The sequence below is a fragment of the Bos mutus genome, chromosome 23 (genome assembly GCF_027580195.1).
Source record: "Bos mutus isolate GX-2022 chromosome 23, NWIPB_WYAK_1.1, whole genome shotgun sequence".
NCBI lineage: Eukaryota > Metazoa > Chordata > Mammalia > Artiodactyla > Bovidae > Bos > Bos mutus.
In genome coordinates, this window is record NC_091639.1 from 4,310,480 (window position 1) to 4,322,493 (window position 12,014).

Sequence of the window (12,014 nt, forward strand, 5' to 3'; positions counted from 1 at the left end):
TGTGACCACTCCTGCTGTTGGAGAGAAGCAGAGGGGTCAGGGTAGGAAGAGTCTGTAAGTGCAGATCACATCCAAGTCCAGAAGTGCCCCGAATCAAGCTCTTAAGTGTACCTCCAGAGCTTGGGCCTCCCGTCGCTACGAGGACAGGCTGGGAACCCCTGTGTCTTGGCCAGTGAGCAGGTTTTGACTCTGGAGGAGCATGGCTCTGAACTCCAGCTGGGATCAGTGAGGGAGCTGGAGCATGTTCAGGAGCCTTGTCCTCGCCTCCAAGCCCCGGAGACGACCTTGCCCTTGTCCTGTCCCGCTGCCATCAGCAACAAGCCAGGACTGGAGGTGGGAGCCTCGAGGCCCAACCTGGAGCCCTTCCTTCTCCTGCAGGTTAGAGCTGGGTGACAACTGCAACACAGTGGGCCACGGCCGCTCAGGGAGGAAGTGTCTGGGGCTCAGGAAAGAGCCCCAAGGTTCCGGCCCGTGCTCTGGAACAGAGAGGCAGAGGCCCGGCCTTTGAGGCAGTCTGGGAGATAGCACAGACCTTGGAGTTGGCCCTGGCACGTCAGCCTCTGCACTTCGCCGGCCTCATCTGCGAAATCGATCTTAGTCTAGGTGAGGTCTCCGGCTCCAGTCTCCCCCTCTTCCTCTGCTCCCTGAAAACCACCTCCCTCCTAAATCCTAGGAGCTAGATGGTAAAGCACCAATCTCATGACCATTGATGTCACGTGATAGAAAAGGTGTAGCTTGAGATGAGCTTGTGAACTGCTTGCAGTCATCAGCTCTGATTCCCAGTGTCCTCACAGTGATCGTGGCCTCGTGTTAATCATACCAGTAACCTGTCGGCTGTAGAAAGGGTGTTCATTGTTGAAGTTAATTTTGAGTGATCTGTTGAAACGATGGGTTTGGTACTAATTTACATCCCTTAGTATTATCATACTTCCTCAATTCTTCAGTCGTGTCTGACTCTTTGCGACCCCATGAATCGCAGCACGCCAGGCCTCCCTGCCCATCACCAACTCCCAGAGTTCACTCAGACTCCTGTCCATCAAGTCGGTGATGCCATCCATCCATCTCATCCTCTGTCGTCCCCTTCTCCTTCTGCCCCCAATCCCTCCCAGCATCAGAGTCTTTTCCAATGAATCAACTCTTCGCATGAGGTGGCCAAAGTATTGGAGTTTCAGCTTCAGCATCAGTCCTTCCAATGAACACCCGGGATTGATCTCCTTTAGGATGGACTGGTTGGATCTCCTTTGCAAGAGTCTTCTCCAACACCATAGTTGAAAAGCATCAATTCTTCGGCGCTTAACTTTCTTCACAGTCCAACTCTCACATCCATACATGACCACAGGAAAAACCATAGCCTTGACTAGACGGACCTTTGTTGGCAAAGTAATATCTGTGCTTTTCAATATACTATCTAGATTGGTCATAACCTTCCTTCCAAGGAGTAAGCGTCCTCAATTCTTAGATGCCTAAAAAAAAAAAAAATGTTTTTACACTTCTGAAAGTGGAATACGCTTGAAAGAAACTTGGAATGTTGAAAGAAACTTGCCAGCCATTTTTTTTCTCCATACACTGATATTAAGTGATGGTCTCCCTAACTCTCAGCCGCCTTGAAATAGAGGGGGTGCTTAGAACAAAGCTGTTTGTCTCCCATTAACTCTCTGAAGGCTTTAAGAGGCCAAGAAGAATAATAAAGCTTCATTCCCTGATAACCTGAGCAAGGAATTGTGTGGATGTGGGCATGACGGTTGCCTGTGATTCTTTTCCATTTTCTCCCGCTAGATCTTTCTGACCCACCGCACTGAGTCCCCCTAAGAAAGCAGAGGGTTGGCCTGAGCCACCTTCCCTGAACCCACTCCTCAAAGATGAGGCCACTTCTCACCTGCTGGGGGATGACTGGGCTGGTGCTCTTTGGACAGGGGTTAGGGTGGTCAGGGGCTGGCCCAGGGACCCCTCCAGCCTCAAGAATATGTCTGCGGGATCAGAACCAGGGAAGCCCTGGCTCTCACCTCCACACACTCACAGGAGGAGGACTCACAGGTGTCCCTAGAGGCAGAGATGAAGAATCTAGCCTTCCGGGTTGAATCACTGGCCTGAGAGCCTGAACTATTGCTCCTCATGGTTCATGAGCTTCTCAGCCCTTTCCTCCCAAGCCTGTCTCTGGTAAATAAAGTACAGCAGAGAATGAGCATGAGCTGAACTGAAGTTCTTTTTAGAAGTGTGACAGGATCATTTATGGAAACGTTGCTGTTTCTTCCCATTCCTGAGAATGTCTGCAGTACGATAATCCCATCAGAGTTATTTATAAAGCGCCGTGGCTACATTCCCACATCTGGCACAGTTTAACCCTGTTCAGAGATGGTGATGCCAATGATGACTGTCATTAGGAAAAGTCAACCTCTCATGTCACAAAGCGAGGAAATTGAGACTGACTATCTTTTTGTAATGCCATTCTTTCTTTCCTGTAGCTCTTGGGACCTGGTTCCTAGAATGTTTTAGAACTTGATAATGTAAGGTCACTTAAGTCAGGTCACCCGTAACACTCTTTTTGGAGCAGGCATGTGCATACTAATGTAATCCTTCCTTGTACGTATATTCCTGGTCCTGTAGATGTCAGGGTTGGAACAGGTAACTTAACCATTGTCCCAGCCACTCTCATGATCTGGGAGTTCACGTAAGACCTCAGAGAGCGAGGGCAGGCTTTCAGGTCGGAGGCATTTCAGACATGTGCTCGGTCAGCTCTTCTCACATTTGATCCCAGCATGTTTCCAAAGGCAAGAGAGGACACGCTCTCCTGGTAGACAGGGGGTGGGTTCCGGGGCCACCGAGTGAACTGGTGGTGGTACCTGGGACTCCTTTTGCCTGTAGAATTATGTGTCCCCAAATGGTGCAGCTTGTCTGCATATGTGGAGCAGATCATCAGATGGCTTGCTTTCCTCTCTTCGGTGCCAGCGAAGTTCATGAACATCTCCCAACAGAGAGCAAGGTGCTGAGCCACGTTTTTGGCCAGCACTTCGTTGTGAGAGCTTTAAGAGGGGTTCAAGGAGATTATAAGGCTTTTAAAACGAAGTCACTGTATAAATTACACCCCCATATCTCTTAACTAAGGAAAACTTTTAAGTACCAGTGCCCAAATAGAAGGCATTTTAAAGAAACCAACCCAGTTTTCTTTCCTAGATCACGTTGTATGTGTGTGTGTTCTTTGTAGACACATGAAGATCCACGAGAAGGACCCCAACAGCTCTCCAGCCGCAGCCCCCCCATCCCCACTGAAGCGCAGGCGGCTGTCCTCCAAGAGGAAACTGAGTCATGACGCGGAGTCGGAGAAGGAAGACCCAGCGCCAGCCAAAAAGGTCCTCCCGGCCCCGCCCCCGCACGAATGTGCGTGCAGCCCAGGGGCTCCTGGCCGAAATCCCCCCAGCCTTAAGTTTCTCAGTCTGGGGACTTGGCAGACCCCCACCCCCAGGCTTTTCAGCTGTGTTTCCCTGCGCTGTTTCATAGGGTACCTGGAGGAAAGCGTGCCTGCCCGCCCTTGCTTTGTGGAGCCCCGGCTGAGCCCGCTGTTGACGCAAAGAGCGTGTTCTGTTGTTCGAGGCTGTTTTTGTTTCTCCAGCTAGAATGGGGGCTTCCCCAGCCCTGGGGCCTCTCCTGTCGTCCCCCGTTTATGCCCAGCGCCTGGCAGATACTGGGCGCTCCATGGACATCAGTTGAATGAGGGGGCTGAGCAGGGAGGAGCGGGCCAGGGGCGTGTTCGGCCGCCTGGTCAGAGCGCGTGGGGGCCCTCGTGACTCCGTGTTTCTCCTTTCCGCTCAGATGGTGGAGGACGGGTCGCTGGGCGACGCAGAGAGGAAAGCGGAGGAGGTGTCTCACTGCCCACTCTGTTTCAAGGAGTTCGTGTGCAAGTACGGACTGGAGACCCACCTGGAGACGCACTCGGATAACCCGCTGAGGTAGGAGCGAGCCAGGCAGGCCGTGCTGGTGCAGGGTACGACGCACCTCCCTCTCGTCCCTCCAGCCTGTGGCTGAGCCCGTCACAGCGCTGGGGGCACTGGCAAGGCCACACAGGTGGCTGTGGCCGCAGGAGGCTTCCCCAGGGTCCCAGTGCTTCCTGCACTCTGAGCAAGGCTCCTGGGCCACCCTGTTAGTCCCTGCACACAGGGAGCCTCCTAGCATAGGACTTTGGCCAGCAGACACGTTTTCTGCACAGAAGATGTTGCAGCCGCAGTGCTCGTTAGGTGCACCCGTGTGGGTGGTAAGGATGGGAGGGCAGGGCAGTGCTCGTGGGCACGTGGACTAGGCCAGTAGCACAGGAAGCCAGGAAAGCGTTTGGGAGCAAGGCCGAGTTCTGTCCTGCAGGACACGGCACCTGAATGAAGCCTGTTGCAGCCGCAGTGACGGGAGGTGGATTTTCTGATCCTCGGTGGTCCCAGGCGGGGCGAGCGGGTGGTGATGAAGCCTCTGGCAGAATTTGGGGCTGGGCTGAGGGCCTCGGCTCTCCTTCCCCACCTTCATCGCTGTGTTGTCATCGGGCAGGGAGCCCAGTGATCCTGCTGGGCAAGCCCCTCTGCCTCCAGATGGGCTACCCTGGGGAGCCCCAGGCCTCGTGAGACTTGAAAGTAGCACGTCCTGAGAGGCCCAGCTGAAGGTTCCCAGCACAGAGGCCAGGGCGTACATGGCTGCAGCTTTGGGTTTCAGAAGGCAGCTTGGGAGTGCGGAAATGTGGACATCTGTTTGTCTGACTCACCAATCCATGGACCAGATTTCCTTTCTGGGGGCACGTGTTTGGTTGTGTCTGAGGAGTGAAAAGGTCCGAGGCAGTAAAGACGTTTGTGTTCGAGGGAGAAGCCTAATTATCCAGCAAGTTAAAGCCGTGTCAGTTTCCATTATCCTTCATCACATTAGCTTGACATTTTTCTATTAGAGAGAAAAAAGAATTTATGGGGAGATTAAAGTCTGAGCAGTTGAAGTGCTAGAAAATGTCTCCAAGTGACTGCCCTGTCCTAGGGAATCGAGGAGTGTGACGGGCGGGCATGGCTGGGCAGTCAGGCCGGGGCCCGTCCCGCCGCTGCTCTCGTGGGCCTGGACCAGTGGCGTCGGAGCCACGAAAGGGAGCTGGGCCAGCTCGCCCCAGGTTCCCTTTCAGGCTGGAAATCCTCGGACTCTGAAACCCGCCTCTTCACAGTTGACATTCTGTGTACCAGGAAAAGCCCTGAGCTCTTCCTTTCATAGGCCCTGTCGTCCCGGGAGAGTCAGGAGCTTGACTTCCTGGTTTCCTAAGCGTCCGCAGCACCCCGGCTGTGGGCTGACAGCATCCTCTGCAGCCAGGACGTACGCGCGGAGCCCATGTTACCAGACCAACCTCATGCGCTGCGTCGTGGGAAGAGGCAGGCGTCGCCTCGGCGAGCCTGGCCCCTGCTGGCGCCCCGACCTGGCTCCGCGGGGCGCCTGGTCCCCTCGCCGCTCGTGTCTGCCCTCCCCAGGTTCTCTCTCACTCTGGGCTTTGGTCTATGATCAGACACGTCTCTGGAACTACCCTGTGACTGTCTTCTAGGAGATTTTCTCTGACGGGAAGCAGCCTGGCTCTCGGGAGAGCGTTCTGGGCAGCTGGAGCCTGCACTGCAGTGGGTGGCGGTGACTAGGGGAGGTGAGGTGCCTCCCATCGGTGCTGCCCGGCCCAGGGTGTGGGCGCTCCTGGAGCGGGGCCTGCCGCTCGGAGAGGATGGGAACGGGGACTGCCCCGGACGCTGGCTCAGTGCTCCACGTGATCTGGGATACAGTTCACCCAGGACTCCACGGCTGTGATGGTAAACCTCCAGTACCGCCCGTCTCCCTCTCCCTGTTGGTGCTATCTCCGTTTGGGGAGGAGACCGCAGGAGGCCTGTGGCCGGCGGGCCCCTCTGGCAGAGCTGTGAGAGGAGGCTGCCCCGCGTCCACCACGGGCCCACCAGCCGGCCCGGTCTAATGGGTGGGGCTTGTGTCTGGAAACCAGAGGAGTTAATTACAGAACAGAGTTAACCTCCCTCTCTCCTCTCCGCTCTGCCCTCCACGCAGTCGCCTGCTCTCAGGATGCCTGGAGGCAGGCCTGAGCCAGCAGGGCCCAGCCGGGCAGGGAACTGTGACAGTAGCTGGTGGGAGAGACTGCTTGTTAACCCAGAGCTAAAATAGGCGCCCACTCCATTTGCAAACCCCAGAGGCAACAGAACCACAGTGGGATGCTACCAGTTTAGACAGAAGTTTATAACTCGAAACAGCTGTTGGCTTCGCTCTCGAGCTCTCCTGCCCTTACCCCCCACCCCCAAAGCTGGCAAGGTGCCCACTGTTCCTTAATAAAAATCACTGGAAATCCAAACTGGTGTAAACGCCGAGGCCGTTCTCCTGCAGTCCCTGTGTTTCACATTGACAAAGTGGGCGCTGGAGCAGGAGGAGGACGCGAAGCCGCTGTGGTAACCGTGTCTCCGCGTGCTGGGTTCACTTTTGCTCTGGCGTGACCAGCAGTGACTCGGCCCCGTGTCCAGCCCCCCAGACGAGGAGCAGAGCTCCTGAAAGCTGGCCCCGGGGACTGGAGATGATAAGCCAGAGTGTTGAAGGAGCAGGTGGATGCGGCGGGGACATCCCTGTGCGGGGCTGTGCTGGTGTTGAATATCAGGCCTGGTTATAAGAATAGAACAGTAGCAGGCTGTCCACCGCCCGCGGAGAGTCAGCGGGAGGGAAGTCCGGGTCAGCAGCAGCCAGCGCGAGCACGAGGGAAGCCACAAGGGCCACGTTTAGTTCTCTAGGAGCCACGCCCTAAAAAGGAAGAGAAAGTCGTGGAGGGGGTCTCGCTTTGCTGATGTATCGATATGTCCCAAATATAACGTCAGTAAAAAGTTGTCAGTGACGTGGTTTACATTCTCACTCTCACAGTCTTTGCCAGCCAGTATAGGGAGCAGCCCATCCCTTTGGAACACGCACTTTCCAAGCCCCCAGCAGTCCACACGCATGCATGGGCCTCAGCCAGGCCCACATGCAGCTGGGAGGGCTTTGTCGCAGAAGACACCTTTCAGTGTCTGAGTGACTGGTCTCCGGCTAACGGGGGCCTGGCTGGGAGAGGGGACAGCTGGGTGGTCATAGAGGGTGTTAGCTGCAGCTGAGGGGGAAGTTTTCCAGAAGTTCTTGTATAATCTTACGTGGCTTCTTAATTAAAGGAGACTGGGTAATAAATAATTTTTTAATTCCATTAAAACATATCCAGCAAATGAACGGGTGCTTGTTGTGTGCCAGGCCCGCGACCAGACTTAAGAGGAGAGCAGCGACGGTAGAGACAGTGAGAGGGGTCGTGACGGTGCAGTGGTCACGTGGGGCGGGACGGGGTGGCCGCCCGGGGGGGCTCTACAGGTGCGGCTGCACCAGAGGAGGGCAGGGCTGCGGGGGGCGGGCGGCGCCAGAGCCTGCTGCTGGGCTCCCAGGACTGGCCGCCTCCCTTACTGCGCCTCCTCCCCCGCACACTCGTCACCTGCACGGGGGCCCTGAGACCAACGCACATGGCGCTGGTCCCACACTTGCTAAATGTCACCCTAAATATAGGAAAGGGGCATCACAGAATACTCTTCAGCATCGCGTATTCAAGATCCCAGGGGGCCCGGGGCCAGCCAGACGGAGGCAGGTTTGAAACACGCTGGGGGCCGAGCGGGGGAAGACCCCTCCCCTGACTGGACGGAAGCTGGAGCGCCTTCATCAGGGCTCACCCCTGCCCTGCCCAGGGGTGACTCAGCCCCGTGGGGCAGTGTGGCCCCCGATCCCGGGCTCACCCCGGCCCCTGCTAAGCCAGTCCCTGGGCCTGCCCAGCTTCACCTGCGTTACTTGGGTCGAGCAGGCCTGCAGGGCGTCGGGACGCCTTGTGCAGCCCCGCAGATTCCTGGGCGTGGGGAGGGCAGGCTGCCGCGGGCCAGGGCCCTGTCACAGGGCCCTCACCGCTGCTCCCAGCAACTGGGAGAGATTAGTGCAGCTGTCGGATGTCAGTTCTCTGGCCAGGACACGAGGGAGGGCAGGGAGGGTGGGCAGGAGGGGAGAGGAATGTCTGAGGCGGGTGGGGCTCAGATGAGAGGTTGTTTGCACTCACCCCTTCTCGCCTCTGAAGACAGAACAGGAAAAACGAAGCATGAAATCCTTTTAAAAGAGCAACGTCAGTCCCTCAATTAAAACACTATAATGAGCAAGACGTTCAGTATCTCAAGGAAGTGAGTGGGTGCCTGCCGCTTTCTCAGCAAGGCGTTTCACAGGTTCTGATGACGGGGTGTGGGGCGGACTCCCGGAGAAGCCGCTATGCAGGGCCCAGGGGGTAAGGATGTGACCCGGGGCGTACAGAGCCCGGGGGCACCTGCTGTCTCCGTGCTCCGAACGGCAGCCCCCTGTAGTCTGACCTGTGGCCGGCATCTCAGTGGCCTTGGGCTCAGCCTCCCCGTCTGGAAGACAGACTTGGGGACCATTGTGAGGATGAGGGGGCAGCCACAGTGCTCAGACTGTCATACTCAGTGAACATTTACTTCTGATACTAATGTTTAGAACACGTGTTTTTAATGTTTTAAATCTCACAACACTTAGAGTTACTGGTTCCCGTCGCTCCCTGGGAATCCCATTCCAGTGACAGAGAGAAGGCAGCAAATTCCAGAGCTTCTCTAGGTCCTGCTGATGTTTACTTGACTGAGAACAGGAGAGCAATTTGGCCTTTAGTCTTTAGCGTGATAAAGAGGCACCTTTACCTCCTTTCACTTCTGTAAAGATTGGGTAACTGAATGGCAATCTAAATTTCGTTTTGCGTCCTGCCTCCCAAATGACGTGATCCAACTGCGCAGAACCCCCGGCGGTCAGAAGCTTGAATGGACTTCGTGCCTTCAAACTACCGCGCGTTGCCTCCCTTAGATGGTTGGGGAAACCTGAGAGTCTAAAGAAATGTGTTTCCTGATGTTTGAAATTTGCCAAAGCAGTCCTTCGAAAATATGCTTAGCGGAGTGAGGAGAAAAAAGTTTTTTAACCCTTTCTTGGAGTGGTGGGGTCAGCTGTCTGTCCCTTAACTGGGAAACGTGATGGAACAGGGTGCTAGTAAGGGCCACCAGATGAACAAGGAGTTACCGAGCAAACCCCGCGATGGGTTAGGCCCAGAATTGTTTAGCCACAGGCTTAAAACACGTTTTTTAAAAGCTCTTTCATGGCCTTGTTTTCCACTTTAGATTCTGCTGCTGGCGATCTTGCCTCCACATTTATCTTGACTTGACTCTGTCTTCTGTGAGCGTGTGAGCTCCCCTCCCACTGTGGATCCTTCAGGAAGGTTACTCGGGAAACCTGCGCCAACAGTGGCTGCCGGTTCCCTGCTTCATGGCTGAAGCGTTTATTGTGACTCAGTCCTGCCGATTCCCTGTCAGCCCTACTCTGAGGCCAGCTCCTTCCTGTCCCCCTCGCCCTGCACAGAGCCCACACCAGCCCAGGACTCTGCAGTTTTCGTCTGAAAAATAACCAAGGAGGAAGGAAGGGCACGTGTTGTAAAGAACGGCCTCCGCGGTGTTCTGCCCCATTGGCTGCACGGTGGTACGTGTCAGTCTTCTACCCCGTGTCTTTAAGATCCTGACTCTTGCTTTGTTGAGACTAGTCGTGGATCTGGGCCTGAACGTCACTCATTTGCATCGGAGTCCTGTGAGAACTGAACGAATTGATCCCAGCCTCTGGGCGAGCACTCCCCGACCTCCTGGAGCTGCGGCCCCGCCCCAGCCTCACTGTCCTGTCCGCCTGCTTCGGGGGCCAAAGCTGAGCTGGGACCAGCAAGGGAACTCAGGATCAGTGTGGCTTGCCGCTCCCGTGGGGGTCAGCCTTCTCTGACCACGTCTACGGTGCACTCTTTGCAGCGCCGGCAGTCTTGGGGCACAGCCCCAGTGCCGAGGGACCGTGAGTTTCTGTGGTCTCTGGACAAGAAGGGACAGGGTGGGCCCGTCTTGCGGGCGCCTGGGCGCTGCCTCTCTCCGGCCCAGCGCTGGCAGCCCCCAGTCCTGCCATCTGTTCCTTTGAATCCCGAGGGCCACGATGGAAACTTGGCTCCCTCTGCTGCGAGCTGCCCCGAGGCATTTCTCTCCCCTGGGACCCCCAGCCCAGCCCCTCCTGTCTCCACCTCACCCCTCCCCACACCCCTCCGTGACGCTGCAGGTGCTGCCATGGTGGGTGGAACAGACGAGCCTCAGACAGCGGCCTCCCCCTCCGCTTCCAGAAGCTCCAGCTCTGCAGGCCCCCAAACCTGAGCCCCCCACCCCCACCCCAGTAAACTGCTGCCCCTGCCCCCGAAAAGAGCATCCTCGTGGGAGGAAGGAGCCCACAGTTGGAGGAGTGGGGTGCCCTCCCAGCATTCTGGACCAAACGGGCTTCCTTTCTCGTCGAAGCACTGGCCAGCATGTGCTGGAATTCAAGTGTTCTGGGTACAGCGGGCCCTGGTGAGCTGCAGGGGGCACAGAAACACCACTCCTGTGAGCAGAAGGATTTGGCAATCACATGTAGGTGATCGTTCTTCCGTAAGGCAAGGGCAGGCAGGATGTCCATATTAGTTTTCATCCCTGAGTTTCGTTAAGTAATCTCACCTTTACTTAAATTTGTCGTCTTTATGGCAGTCTATTTCAGTGTGTGGCTTGAAAACAAGAAAGGTGTGTTCTCTGAAGAGTGGATGGAATTTTATTACCTTCTTGAAGCCCTACAGCTAGATAAACTTCCCCCCATTAAATGCATTTATCTTACTGACAGCGAAGTGAGTTTCCACTTGGAAAAGTCACCCTCAGTTTCCAACTTTGGGCCATCTCCAGTGCCAGAAAATCCACACGCAGCCTCTCGGATCTGTGCGGTCTCCCTCTGGCGTGTCGTCAGATCACTTGCAAAATGAAATTGTCCTGCAGCACTCCCTCTGCTGTGTCTCCAAGCACAATTCCACTTCACCTAAATATTTTACAGCGTGCTGTTCACGAGTTCCTGGCAGGGTTGCAAGATCCCCCGCCCCCCGCAAACCGGGGGGTGAGGGGAGAGTGCTGGGGACCACCCGACCAGAGGCTGTGGCCCTCATGAGGGCGCCAGGCCCGAGTGAGGTTAGCAGCCAGCCCCAGGCCTGTGTCTGCAGCCAGCAGCGCCGCCCGGAGGTTTGCAGTGACCCCCACTGGACCTCCAGAGGAACCGAGTGTCTGGCTGACAAAGGCAGCCTAACCATCTCTGGGCGACGTTCCTCTGCTGTGGTTTCATTAAAGTCTGTCCACAGACAGGTCCAAGTGTGACAGGAGGCGGCGCTTTCCCCCGGAGGGTTCTTTCCTCCGTTCAGCCAGCCTTTGGAGGTGCTTCAGATTTCAAAGCAGGGTATTTTGCTTTTTTTCCTCTGCCACTTTTCGAAAAGTTTGTTTGTGAGATGACAGGCTGTATCGTATCAGAAGTGAAACAGGAGCACCTTGGTTGAAATCCTGTGGAAACAGAGGTGTGATGTGGTGGATGGAGGGCTCGTTTCATGTCATGAGGAGGCTCTGAGTTGGGGCTGTGGCTCCAGAGTGAAGTGTGGCGGAGGGCTGCTGAGGAAGGAGGCAGAGGGCACGGGGCAGGGACTGGAAAGGGCACGCATTCCTCCCAGGGCGTCCCCAGGTGGCCCAGCGTCAGGGGAGACCCTCTGCTGTTCTGTGAAGTTCTCGAGTGCACAGGACAGGGCATCCCTTTGAAACTGAAATGCCACGTTTTCTGCATTTTTGTGTTTGCTGATAGTTCCCAGGAAATGGGTTATGGTTTTTTTGTTCCTAGCATGGTAAAGTAATGGAGAGGTTTGGTCTAGTACCTTGCAGTTCTCCAAGCATAGTGTTACCTTTGTTAACAGAGTAACTCTGAAGGTGCCCACATACGGATGGGAGAGAACAGGGCTCTGCAGCAAGGGAGAGAGCTCTCCCAGCCTGCAGCCACAGTTGTCTAGATATTCCAGACCTCTTGCTTACTTCTCACTGTCATTTATTTTCCCAGCTTGTCTGACATAAGAGGCACCTGGT

General features: G+C 55.8%; 1 protein-coding gene across 5 annotated transcripts in view; it reads left to right on the forward strand.

The window, feature by feature from the left end:
* The window catches only part of RREB1 (ras responsive element binding protein 1), a 166,815-nt gene that overhangs the window by 130,375 nt on the left and 24,426 nt on the right, over positions 1-12,014 (forward strand). For all 5 annotated transcript variants that reach the window (XM_070360939.1, XM_070360940.1, XM_070360936.1 and 2 more), the window contains 2 exons: positions 3,203-3,347; positions 3,808-3,944. In XM_070360939.1, coding sequence (XP_070217040.1) covers positions 3,203-3,347; positions 3,808-3,944 — 282 coding nt within the window. The remainder of the gene's footprint in view (positions 1-3,202; positions 3,348-3,807; positions 3,945-12,014) is intronic.